This window comes from Molothrus ater, chromosome 1 (genome assembly GCF_012460135.2).
Source record: "Molothrus ater isolate BHLD 08-10-18 breed brown headed cowbird chromosome 1, BPBGC_Mater_1.1, whole genome shotgun sequence".
In the NCBI taxonomy this organism is placed as follows: domain Eukaryota; kingdom Metazoa; phylum Chordata; class Aves; order Passeriformes; family Icteridae; genus Molothrus; species Molothrus ater.
In genome coordinates, this window is record NC_050478.2 from 69,716,463 (window position 1) to 69,729,750 (window position 13,288).

A 13,288-nucleotide genomic window follows, 5' to 3' on the forward strand; every position below is an offset into this window, starting at 1 on the left:
TTGTGATTTAAAGTCAATGGGAACATTTCCATTCACTTCAATGGGAAATGCGGTGGAAGAGATAACATTATTTTGAAGAGTTAACGTGTATATTTAACTCTGTACAAAAAAAACTATGCCACTGTTGCACACTGCACTTTGTGAGGGACAGCTTTCAGAGTAAGAAACCAATCTCAATGCTGGAACTGCCTAAACCAGCAGTTTTCCCTAACACCACCTCATGGTCTTTCCTGGCACAGAATGCACACACACGAAATCCAGCAGCATCATCCAAGCTCTAGTCTTGCTCACTCTTCAGTGGCTGAATTTCTGTGACTGTATGCAGCGTGGTGGTGCTGAGCTGGTACAGGTGCTCACCTTTAATTTCTCCAAGCCAGAGCCACAACTGATGCAATTCAGTTTAATGGCTTGAGGATCTGGCCTCATTTGAAAGGGAAAGAAGAATATGAAAAAATAAAATAAAATAATTTTAAACATTAATTTCAAACACTAATTCGAATATGAATTTCTGGGCTGATTTACTTCAATGCCACACAGCTGTGCAAGGTCAGGATGACACACAAGCAAGAGACCTCTGACACAAAATAACTACATGAAGCTACTACATTTGGAATTTCTACGGGTAGGCAAATTGAAAAACAGGCACACATCAAGAGCACATCTTTGCTGCAGGTCAGCAAGAAAACTCCAAGTCATTAATTTCTTCAAAGACATTTAGATGGATGCTGCCATTTCCCTAAATTTAGGAGAAAGAGGGACATGATGTACTATTCAGTCTATGCAAATCCATGATGAACACTACTGAGTGCAACACCTGTGCTCACCTCTGCAGAAAGCAATCATTTCAATCGAGTGGCTATCATGAGCTCTTTTCTTCTAAAGGAAATGGTCTATTTTATCACCAGTCCAACCAGTTCCAGATGAACCCTTGAAGAGCATCCCCCAAGAAAGTTATGCTTATTCATTATTAGCACATCAGCTCAAGATCCCAGGCACAGTCGGGGTACAAATGTAGAACACAAGGCAGTCCCTACCCTGCTGAGGTTACAATCTCAAAGTCATAGGTGAAAACAAAACAAAACAAAACAAAAAATAAACCAAAACCAAAATAGACAAACCGGCTCAGCAAATGTTGAAAGCTAGAGGTGTGGTGGAGGGCTCACATTCCTTCCCTTATTGTGTAGATGCAAGACATGCCCAACCTCTGGAGGGAAACAGATGCATGGGAGAGACATGAAACCATTCCCATGGCCCAGGCTGGCCATCCCTATCACTGCAACCTTCTTTTGCACAGCTCTCTCCTATCCAGAGCTGTTGTTCCAGTTGTAGGTGTGCCCATGGTGAATATTAAGCAAAACATATCTAGATGTAAGACTCACAACCTTCTCTCCTTCACTCAGCACACTTGGCAGGTTCAGCTCAGAGCTTTCTAAAGGGCCAGTGTTTGGAAGTCTTGCTGTCTGCACTTTTTTCGAGAACCTGTGCTTTAGACCTTCAAGCTCAAGGCCTAAGTAACAAGGAGAGCGGCAACAGTATAAAAAGCTATGTGACTCCTGCCAAAATGTGTCACTTCAATTCACTCCATCCAAAAACTGCGAGGATCTGGCCAGAGTTAAGACCTGTAAAACACAGAGATATGTGGTGCAGAGCTGATAAGGACCTTCCCTTCAAATTTGTCCCACAGCCCAAGACATTATCTGTTGAATCAGACCCTGAGGGTACTCAGACGCCACTCTGCCTACTTTTTGGATCCCACTGGGATTCAGGCTGAGAACAGGTGCCAAGATGCTCTGACTCAGGCGGTTGCAGGCATGCCCAGCAGCAGAGCTACCTGTGCTCACTCAGGGAACACGCACCTAAGAGATGGAAGCACCCACCGAGGCTGCATGGCTTCAGGGTTAGCTGCACGGGGCCAAGGGACATTGCCACAATTTTGGGCTACGTGGCCTGAACTCCACTTATGCCCTGTTGCAAGTGACAAAGCTCCCCTCTGAAGCTGGCCCTCATAAAAAGCCATCCAGGTTTCCTCCACACTGTTCTCTCCACTTAATTTAAGTGTGCCTAATCAGGAGATCTACTTAATTGGAATATCTCTGCTAAAAATCAGGGGTGCTTACTAACAATGACTGCATCTTGATCGGGATGGTAATATCACTTAATTGGGATGCCTTCAGGTATCTTAGTGGTTTGGGTTTTTTATGTCTCAAGCTCAAGCTAGTTTTGTCTGTCTGCTCCTCATAAAACAGCTTTCAGTTCCTCCTTAGTAATGATACAGGCAAACGATGATGTAAGTTGCTTTAACATTTTTTGCTTCTGGCTGTTAGTTGGTGTGGGAGGGGCAAATTACCTGTTTCTGTGGGTGTTCTTGCCACAGGGATGGTTACGGTAGTTGCAGGCTCCATCCCATGCAAACACTTTTGCCTCCGACAGCCTCCCTGTCACACAGCACCTCTCCAAAAGGCTCTGGTGAATAGAGAAATGCTGGTTTTGGCTACCTGGCAAGCTCATCTAAACTGCAGGAGAGATACCAGCCAGAGTGTCCTATACTGAGTGTTCCCTTTGTAACTGACTGTTTCAATGTTTGCAGTGTCTACAAATCTTGAGAGCAAAAGTGTGTGCTAAAGGAAAGCTGTGAATCTGCCTGTGAACCAACAAACCACACTTATAACCAGTTATACATGTGCAATTATTTTTAAATGTAAGCCTTGGCTAAGAATCTCTGCCTCTATTTTGGGGGTTATCAAGTTAAACAGATTTTTTTTTTTAATGAACTATCAAGGGTCCTTTTCTTCATGCCACTCTATCTTAAAATACCTGTACTTGTATTTATCAAGTGTAATACCTCTGAATTGGTCATCTGCCACTATATGTAAATTGGCAATCTCCTCTGCTTTGCAAAATGGGGGAACTGACCTTGCCTGGCTTGGCTGATGCCATCCTCACATGCAAACTTTAGCGGTGTTGACATCACAGTTGGCCAGCCGGTCTCACTGGGGCAGGAACTGGGGCATGAGCTGATCAGGTGAGGTGGTGACATGCCAGAGCCACACACCCAACACACAGAGGTCTAATGAAGGGGGCTAATGTCACCTGGATAAAAAAGAAAGTCTGAAAGCTTTGCTTTTATTTGGTCAAAGAAGGGACGCTTTTTGGGGAGACATCGAAATACATACTGCTGAAGCTCTTTTATTCTTCAGTACAACTTTTCTGTTCAAATCATGCCTACCAGTCTGTTTACAGGTTGGCAGAAATGCACTGTGTGTGGCCTTACAGAGGTAGAGAGGGAGAGAAAGAATCAGAAACTGCAGTTGTAACACACTCAGGAACTGAATGGTGACTTCTTTTACCTTTAAATGGTATGCTGCCTCATTTTGAAGGCAGAGACCTACTAGAAAATGGGGCTTGCCTGGGGTCACAGCCCACGGAACTCCCGCAGCTGTGAGTTTCAAGTGTTTGTTACAAAAGGTGCATTTAAAACATCATCTCTTTTGTGCATTCCCTTGATCTGTGGAAAATAACAGTTACATCTTGAGAGCTCTACTTTTTAAACTATTCTTTCACCTCTTTTTATTGTACTTTGCTTTTTGCAGAGCGAGACATTGTCTTCTGTATGTAAACAAGCACAGGTTACTTCCATCAGTGCACAAATTACTGCAAAGAGAGCATTTGTGGCTTCCTAAAAGTGCATATTCAGATATCTAGGTTTCATTACTTTTATTATCATGGCTCCTAGGAGCCTTAGAGGAGACTAGTTCTTTGGTGTGATTGTACTTAATAACCATAAATGCCTTGTAAAACCCTTGAAATGCCTTGAAAACTGTGAGTGCATGTAGCTGTGCTTGTGTGCGTGTGCGTTTGTGTGTAAATTTACACATCTCTGTGGCCACTCTGTGAAGGCATCTGCCTCTGGGTTTACCAGACAATTTTACGAAGCTGTTCCTTGGAGGTTGAACGCATCAGTAATTGGACAGCAAGGGGGAGGTTAGAAAACAGAAGTACCTTTCCTGGAAACCAACGCTTTTCCCCTCGCAAGTTTTATTGGCAAGCCTGGCAACCAATAAAGACATTCCTTGGCAGAGGCAAGAATATAATTTCCTGGGCACAGCTGGCATCGCTCTAGCGCTCAACTCTGACAGCGAAACTCGCGACTCCGCAGCCGGGAAGGCTCCGCGTGGGGCGCTGAATCCCGCGGGTGCCGGGACGAGGGAGCGCGCCCGAGCCGGGGGCGCGCAGGGCGCGGGCAGGTGCCCGGCGGGGCCCGCGGCCGGCAGGGGGAGCCCGCGGCCCGCGCAGCGCCCGCCCGCCGCGCAGGTGGCGCCGGGGCCGAGCGGAGCCGTGCGGGGCCGAGCGGAGCCGTGCGGGGCCGAGCGGAGCCGTGCGGGGCCGAGCGGAGCCGTGCGGAGCCGTGAGGGGCCGAGCGGAGCCCTGAGGGGCCGAGCGGAGCCCTGAGGGGCCGAGCGGGGCCGAGAGGAGCCGAGCGGGGCAGAGCGGGCCGAGCGGGGCCGAGCGGAGCCGAGCGGAGCCGAGCGGGGCCGAGCGGGGCTGTGCGTGGCGGCACCGCCGCTGCTCACCCGGGGGAAGCGGCTTCGCGGCTTCCCGAACTCGCTAGCCCGCTGTCCCCCACGCAGGCATCGCGGCCTGAGGGCGGGCGTCCCCCCGCGCAGCCCTTCGCGGAGGGCGGCAGGCTTTGGACTGGTCCCCGGCGAGGGCCGCCCGCAGCGGGGCAGCGCCCGGTCGTGGCTCTCAGCAGGGCTGAGCGCCCTCACCGCCACCCCCATCCGCACCCCCACTAACTCCGCCGCACACCCTCCCGAGAAAGCTTCCAGCCCTCAAAAACGAGTATGGGAAAGGCAGGCAATTATGTATCCAGGGGCTGATCTCTATCTGCTACCTAATGACTTGCCAAGTACTTATCACTTCCCAGACTAAGAACTGTCGCTTCATTCTAATGTAAATAAACCCTTACACAAATAAGTCTCTCTCTCCTCTCGTCTGCTAGAGCAATAGGTGGAGATGGAGCAGGACGGTGCTGCTAAGGTTCATACTTCCAGCTTCGTTGCTCCCTGTGTGTTTTCATTTATGTGAATCCAGAGAATCCAATGGATTGAGCCCCCCTCCGCCCTCGCTGCCCCTCCCAGAGAAAGGAAGGAAATAAGGGAGGAAAAGGAACACAAAAGGGACAGGGGACCTTGGAAAGTAAAAGAAAAAAAAAGTTCCATGTCTGGCTATCCTCTTGTCAGTTTAGGAGTGAATTTTTAACACCCTGAGCCGCTCAGATGATCGTGTTTTACCATGGGATGCCAAAGTTAGACAAGCTACCAAATAATTAAAGGTTTCTTACGCACTTGCGGGTTTTTCTCTCTGTGTGTATGTGTGTGTGTGTGAGTGCTTTACAGAATGTACTTTACAGCAGAAACAACACAAGTTTCCCACAGCCTGGTTTTTGTCCTTGTTCTTACTGCTGCGACATCTCTGTGAACCTGTGTCACAGAGACGAATTTTATGTACAGCCGCGATAATTATCGTGGGAAGATGAAATGCTCCGACCTCTTGATGGTCTCGGTTCTTCTTTGTAAACTAAACGCAAAATTCCCTTTTAGATACCTAACGTGAAATTAAGGTGTTTCTCTCGTGAATGGCACGAAGCCGATGTCTGCTGCCTCATTTACTGCAAAGGATAATTTATTTCTCAGCCAAGAACGAGAGGCTAAAGATGCCACAGGGAATGGAGTGCTCATTTTCGTATTAAGTTGTGTTACTTATGTCTCAAGATAAAAGACGCCCTGGATTGGAAAACTACCTCGGCATATTTATGGAATTGTTAACCCACGTTAATAAAATAACAATCACGCCTGTTTGCTTAACTGAGTGCCACGCAAAACAGACCTTGCATTTAGAGCTCGGCTTAATTGCACAGGCTTGAGATGGCAGTGGTGCTGGTGCAAGAACGAGAGGGAGGGAAGGAAGAAGGGATTGCTGTCACCCATGTCCAGCGGCTGCAAACAGAGAGGAGACTTTCGGCACAACAGATTTTTCTACTGGTGAAGCACAGATTTGATGCGATCAACTTCCCTCCCTGCCCCTCAAAAGGATGTCAGCGGTTTTCTCCTGCGGTGTCGCCTGCTGTTTAAAGAACATGGAAAGCTGCATACCGAGATGCGAAGAGACGGGCTGGGTGGCTGGTTTTTGGAGTTACAGGGACACTGCTATGATGTTGAAGCCAAAAGAAAGGGAGAGAAGCGAAGCTCTGACTACGACTTAACATAAACAGCCCGGGGCTGGAAAGCAGTTCACCTCCAGGTCTTTGAGAGGAGCGAGGAGGACAACGCACAGCGAATTGTTTGGGTCCACCTGGGCTTTGCCCAGGTCAAATACCAGTCCCGCCGCCTACCGCTCCGATGTGATCTTTCTTTCTGACATCTTCCTAAATAAGGTTGCAAATGACCACACACACGAATCCTCGGAGGGTTTCAAGACAAACGCGGCTCTCCTGGCCTGGCTCTGCCCATCGGGGCTCCCGCCCCGCCGCCGGCGTCCCTCGCCCGGCTTGGGGAGGAGGCGGCAGCGGCCGTGCCCGCCGCCCGGGGCCCTGCGGGAGAGGGGCCCACGGAGGCCGAGGCTGCTGCTGCCGTCCTGCTCCGCTCCTGCGGCAGAGCCAGGCGGGACACCCTCAGGCGGCTGTCCCGCACGGAGGCCAGGCTGGCTAAGGCGGCAGAGGTAGGGCGCCTGGGAGAGGCAGCCCTGCCGTGCGACCGGGTGGGTGAAGACCAAGCGCCAAGGACTCTTTCTGGGTGGTATCCAAAGATAGCAGGGGGAAAACTGATCTTCCTGCCTCCCTAAACACGTTGCTTTCCCTCAACACGCACACACACACAAGCCCCAAATTCCACTATGAACCTTCACAATGGTGACTTTTGTGCCTCCAGCAGAGAAACCAAAGTCCTGCTGGGTTGAGGTCTGTAACTTAACACACGTTGGTTGCGTCAGTTCGCAATTATAGCATCAGAGTTGCTGTTGCAAAATATATTAGATGCAAAATACTTCGGATTAATGCCCCCCTCTTCCCCTCCTTCTCTGTACTGAAACTTCTCGGTGTTACTCCAACCTTTGCCTGTGAAACAGCTTCGCTACCGCCAACATTGTCCAGATAAAATGTAAAAGCCACTGAAGGCTCCGGGTCTCGGAGCGGCACGTTATGGGCGCTCAAGGGAGCGAGCGGGAAGCCCACGGAAATTGTTTTTAACGGCAGGTAATACCGTGGGAAAACCGGATGACCCGGGCGGCATGGAAACGTGCTAAAATGCCCTTTTTCTTTCTCTTTTTCCATTTTTTTCCCCTCCTCAGCAAAACAAGAAAGAGGTTTTGAAAATATAAAGTGTTGGAATTGACATCTAGTCCAGTGCTTGCACATTTATTAATTCTGCCGTGGTGGGAGGAAAGGGAAAAAAGTGTAATTAGGCAGGAGCAGGTGAAAGATTCCAGACGATGAAATACAACAGGCTAAACGGGATAATGTATTCACCATTAAAGAACTGACATTTACTACCAAAAGGAGACCCGTTACGTTTGAATATGAAAAGGAGCAGATATTAAGCTACATAAATTACCTTCTTCACATGATTTGAATCTCATTTCAAATACTTTTTTTTTTTAATAACCAACAGATCGGTGTTTGAGAGGAAAAGCCATTCCTGCTAAAATACCACCGAGCAAAGGATACGCCTATAGCACGCTCCAAAGGCATGATCCCCAAAGCAATCGATCACAGTAAAAAGTGTGGAAAGGGGCTTTCAAATCAGTGAAGCCAAAAGGGTCTTTTAACGTATTTTTAGTGTCACAGGATCAGGATGGGTAATTCATCTCACAAGCGCACCACACACACGTCTTTCCCGTACAAATTCCACCCCTTAAAATGATTTCAGTGTAATCCTTTTAGCTGATCTGTTATTAACGCTAATGAAGTTTCAGAGGTATGGGGCTACAAAGCGAATGAAGAGTACTGGATTGTATTTCGTATATCTGAAGTATTGGTAAAATGGACTACTGTGAAACAATGTGTACTAATTTCACCCGTGTTTAAAGTACGAAAAGAAAATCTTCATTCATCAAATGTAAGAGACAATTGAAATTAAAATTTAAAAAATAAATAACCAAGCCTTCACTCTCGGTTCCCTTTGAGTTCCCGTTAAAGTCTTATTCTGATTAGAGCCCAAATGTTATTCCAGATAGTTAGACAAAGGCAAATCAAATCTTCACAGCAGAACCGGCCAAGCAGTTAAGGGATTTTGTTCTTCTTTTTCTCCCCCCCCCTTTTTTTTTTTTCCTTTGACACACCTGACATACCACGGAATCCACTCTGAAGCGGACTAGCAACAAAATTGTGCCCTCTCCGTCTCAAAAGGGTAAAGAGATAAAGCAAGGATCCCCTCTCCGTATCACATCCCACATCACGCAAAGATTACCTGAAGGGGCGAGCTACAGACCCCGTTCAGAGAAACACGCCCGTGTTTACAAACAGCAGAGACAGCGGGCGCTTCTTTTTGCAGATAGAGGGAGGAAAGCCCTTGATGGCTGATTAATAAAAAGGAGCTTTGTAGGACTCGTCAAACCCTTGTCAACCGGAGGAATGCAATATCTTCAGAAGCGTTTGGTCAGGCAGGCAGCTGGCTGCAGGCAGGGTGGTGCAGGGGCACCCCACCACACACACACACACAAACACACACACACACACACAGACACGCACAGAGAGACGCACACACACACACACAGACACGCACAGACAGACGCACACACACACACACACACACAGACACGCACAGACAGACGCACACACACACACACAAACACACACACACACACACACACACACACACACGCACAGACAGACGCACACACACACACACACACACACACAGACACGCACAGACAGACGCACACACACACACACAAACACACACACACACACACACAGACAGACGCACACACACACACACAAACACACACACATACAGACACGCACTTTTCTCGCCGTTCCCCCGCGGGCGTGGGGGGGTGGGAGGCAGCTGGGGTGAGCTTCTGGCCGGGGCGGACAGGGAGCGAGCCGGCACACCGGCACGGAGCCGGCACACCGGCACGGAGCCGGCACGCCGGCACGGAGCCGGCCCGCCGACAGGAGCGGCAGCCTGGAGGGAATGGGAGGAGAGAGCCCGACCGGAACGTGTGGAGAAAATAGACCGAGGAGCTTGCATACACAACAACAACAACAACAACAACAACAAAGAAAATAATAATAATAATAAATAATAATAATAGAAGTAACATTCGTGGAGAAAACACGCGTGGCAGAGCGCAGGGTGCGCGCGTGGGTGGAAGGAGCTCTGGGGGAAGCTCCATGCACACACATACATGTATACACCACATATATACATATATATATATACACATATATATTGGTAAGGGCGTGCACATGGTGCGTGTGCCCGGGGTGCGTGTGTAAGGATCCGCGTAAGGACACGGGTGTGAGGGCGAGCGAGCGAGGTGTAGGGCAGTGGGGCTCGGGCGGGGTCGTCGCGCAAAATGCGCGGGCGCTGGAGGCTCCCCGCGGGTGCGCAGCGGCCTGAGAGAACGCGGGGCTCCGCGGCGCTCAGGGCGTCCGCGTGTGCCGTCGAGTGTGTGTGGCCGGTCCCCGAGCGCTACAACTCCCGGAGCTGCTGTGGGGATTTTTTTTTTTTTCTTTCTTTCTATTTTTTTTCTTCTCCTGGATCTCTCCTTTTTTATTTTTTTTTCCCTCCTCATTCAGAGCCCGGGGTGTCTCCCGGCTCTCATTGGCCGGCCCAGCTCGGCGGGGCGGAGCTGAGCCGCCTGCAAAAGGAGGAAAAGAAAAAAAAAGAGAGGAAAAAAAAAAAAAAAAAGGAGACCGAGAGAGGAGAGGGAGGGAAAAAAAAAGGAGAAAACTGTAAGTGCGTAAAAAAGTTCTCGCCGTGGTGACGGATGCTCAAAAGTTCAGGAGTTTTTCCGATGCTTCCCAAAGCAGCCTGCGACTGAAAAAGAGACTGAAAAAAAGCGAGAGGGAGAGAGAGAGGGAAACTTTGCACTGGGAGATCGGGAAGGTGGATTTTTTTCTTCTTCTGCTCGCTTAAAAAAGCCAACAAAACACATCCCTCTACTTTTGTCCCTCCTTTGCAGACAACTTGTTGCAGATCCCCGTGGAACAAGGAACTGGGAGCGTGGGAGCCTCTTTGCAAAGGTTTTATTTTCTTAATACTCTTTCTGCGTTTGGAAGTTGCTTTCTCCGCTGCGATTACTTTTTTTTTTTTTTCCTCCGCCGTTTTCTTTTTTAAAACATTTTCCCCCTTTTTTGTCCCCCCTCCTTTTTCCCCCCCTTTTTTGATTTTTTTTTTTCCCCCTCCGCGTGGAGCGCGGGAGCTCGCCGGTGGGCTTTCCCGGGCGAAGAAGAGGAGGCTTTCGGCGCTGCCGTCGTTATTCTTCCTCCCTTTTTCCGCGCTCCGCCGGGGGGGTGGGGGGGTGGGGGTTGCCCGGCCGCCCGGTCCAGCTCGGTCCGCGGAGCGGCGGAGGGGTGGAGGGGGAAGGGACGCGCTGTTTGGTCCGGCGGGGAGGGTGGGGGAAAGCTGACGGGAGGACATGCAGGCTCGCTACTCCGTGTCCAGTCCCAACTCCCTAGGAGTGGTGCCGTACCTCGGCGGAGAGCAGAGCTACTACCGTGCCGCTGCGGCGGCGGCCGGCGGGGGCTATACGGCCATGCCGGCCCCGATGAGCATGTACTCCCACCCGGCCCACGAGCAGTACCCGGCCGGCATGGCCCGAGCCTACGGGCCCTACACGCCACCGCCGCAGCCCAAGGATATGGTGAAGCCGCCCTACAGCTACATCGCCCTCATCACCATGGCCATCCAGAACGCTCCCGATAAGAAGATCACCTTGAACGGGATCTACCAGTTCATCATGGAGCGGTTCCCTTTCTACCGGGACAACAAGCAGGGCTGGCAGAACAGCATCCGCCACAACCTCTCCCTCAACGAGTGCTTCGTCAAGGTGCCCCGCGACGACAAGAAGCCCGGCAAGGGCAGCTACTGGACCCTCGACCCCGACTCCTACAATATGTTCGAGAACGGCAGCTTCCTCCGCCGCCGCCGCCGCTTCAAAAAGAAGGACGCCGTCAAGGACAAGGAGGAGAAGGACCGCCTGCACCTCAAGGACCATGCCCCGCCGCGCCCGCCGCCGCCCGCCGCCGCCGCCGAGCCCGAGGGCGGCCCCGCCGGGGGCAGCGCCGCGCCGCCGCCGCCGCCCGTCCGCATCCAGGACATCAAGACGGAGAACGGCACGGCCTCGCCGCCGCAGGCCGTGTCCCCCCCGGGCGCCGCGCCGCCGCTCGGCGCCGTGCCCAAGATCGAGAGCCCCGACAGCAGCAGCAGCCTCTCCAGCGGCGGCAGCCCCCGCAGCACCCTCCCCTCCAGCCGCTCCCTCAGCCTGGAGGCCCCCGAGCCCCCGCCGCCCCCGCCGCCGCCCCCGCCGCCGCCCCACCACCACGGCCCGGGCTTCAGCGTGGACAACATCATGACCTCGCTGCGGGGCTCGCCGCAGGCCGCCGCCGAGCTGGGTGCCGGCCTCCTGGCCCCCGCCGCCGCCGCCCCGCGCACCGGCATCCCGCCCGCCCTGTCCCTCGGGGGATACTCGCCGGGACACAGCTCCGTCTACGGCTCGCCCTGCGGCCAGGCGGCCGCCGGCGCCGCCGCCGGCACCTACCACTGCAACATGCAGGCCATGAGCCTGTACGCGGCGGCGGGCGGCGCCGACCGGCCCGGCCACCTGCCCTCCGCGGCCGCCAGCCCCGCCGAGGACCCGCTGCCCGAGTACGCGATGCCCTCGGGCGGCGGCGGCGGCGGCGGCGGCGGCGGCGGCGGGGCGGGGGGCGGCGGCGGCGGGGCGCTGGGGCACGGCGGGCTGGGCGGCGCGGCGGGCGGCCACCAGGAGGGGCACCACCCGCACCCGCACCAGGGCCGCCTGGCCTCCTGGTACCTCAACCAGGCGGCGGCGGCCGCGGCGGCGGCGGCGGCGGCGGCGGGGGAGCTGGGCCCGCTGGCGGGCGCGGCGGGCTACGCGGGGCCGCAGCAGGGCTTCGCCGCCGCCCCGAGAGAGGTGTTCGAGGCGCCGCGGCTCGGGCTGAGCGCCTCGCCGGGCGGCGGCGGCGGCGGCGGAGGAGGCAGCGGGGCAGGGGGCGGTGGCGGCAGCGGCGGGGCGGGGGGCGGCGGGAGCTGTCAGATGGCTTTCCCCGGCAGCCAGCCGCTCTACCGCACCTCCGGGGCCTTCGTCTACGACTGCGGCAAGTTCTGAGCGCGCCCCGTCGCGGGGACACCGCAGGAACTCAGCTCCGCACCGCGCCGCCGGCCCTCGCAGCGCCCGCGGAGGGAAGCGAGCGCATCGCGAAAAGCTTTTGTACAGAGACAGCCCCAAAGCATGTCTTGGTTTGTTAAAGGACAGTGTTACTCCAATAACACGTAAGTTTTTTTTTTTTTCTAATTGCTTTGAGAAATACTTTTTTTTCCCGCCCCCCACCCCGCGCTTTTCCTGGTCCCTTAAGGTATTGTCATGCCCCGTGTTTAAAAGGGAGCGAAAAGTCCAGCGTAGAGTACCAGCTTCTTTCCCCCTCCCCTTCCTCTTCTACAAGGACTTGTTTTAAAATGTAAATTGCGACATAGTAATTTATTTTTAATTTGTAGTTGGATGTTGCGGACCAAACGCCAGAAAGTGTTTCCCCCTTTCCTGAAAAGTGACGTTATAATTGACTGAAACGCTGATTTTTTTCACTATATATAAAAAGGGAAACTGTATTAATCTTATTCTATCAATATTTTTCTTTTTTTTTTGTTGTTGAAAATATTCTGAAGGTATTGCATTGTTTGTTTATTAATAAATTACCATTCAGTTGGAATGATCATTTACACGTCTGTATATTTTAATGCTTTCATTTAGTGAGAGAGAGAGAAAGAAAGAGAGGGAAAAGGGATTTCATAACTAACTTTGTCCCTGGAACAGCTTGTTCCCCTCCGCACAAATTCCAAAGACCATTTAGGAACTGCCAGGTCGAAAAATCCCTTTTCAGTCTCTTCTGCAATATGTTCCACTTAGTCAGCTCGCCTTATCCGCTAGGAAAAAAATACTTTCCCATGGCAGCTCTGAGTTGGCAAATAAACAAACACGTTTTCTTAGCAATTAATGGCAAGACCTGGAAACATTTGACCATACACAGTAGTATGGCGACATTACGTTG

The 13,288-nt window shown here is 52.3% G+C and overlaps 1 protein-coding gene across 1 annotated transcript; it reads left to right on the forward strand.

Moving 5' to 3' along the window:
* The first annotated feature begins 10,638 nt into the window (after positions 1–10,638).
* Positions 10,639–12,959, forward strand: FOXC1 (forkhead box C1). Its single transcript, XM_036406629.1, has one exon. The coding sequence runs from the start codon at positions 10,642–10,644 to the stop codon at positions 12,349–12,351; it is 1,710 nt and encodes a 569-aa protein (XP_036262522.1). The 5' UTR covers positions 10,639–10,641; the 3' UTR covers positions 12,352–12,959.
* The last annotated feature ends 329 nt before the right edge of the window (positions 12,960–13,288 follow it).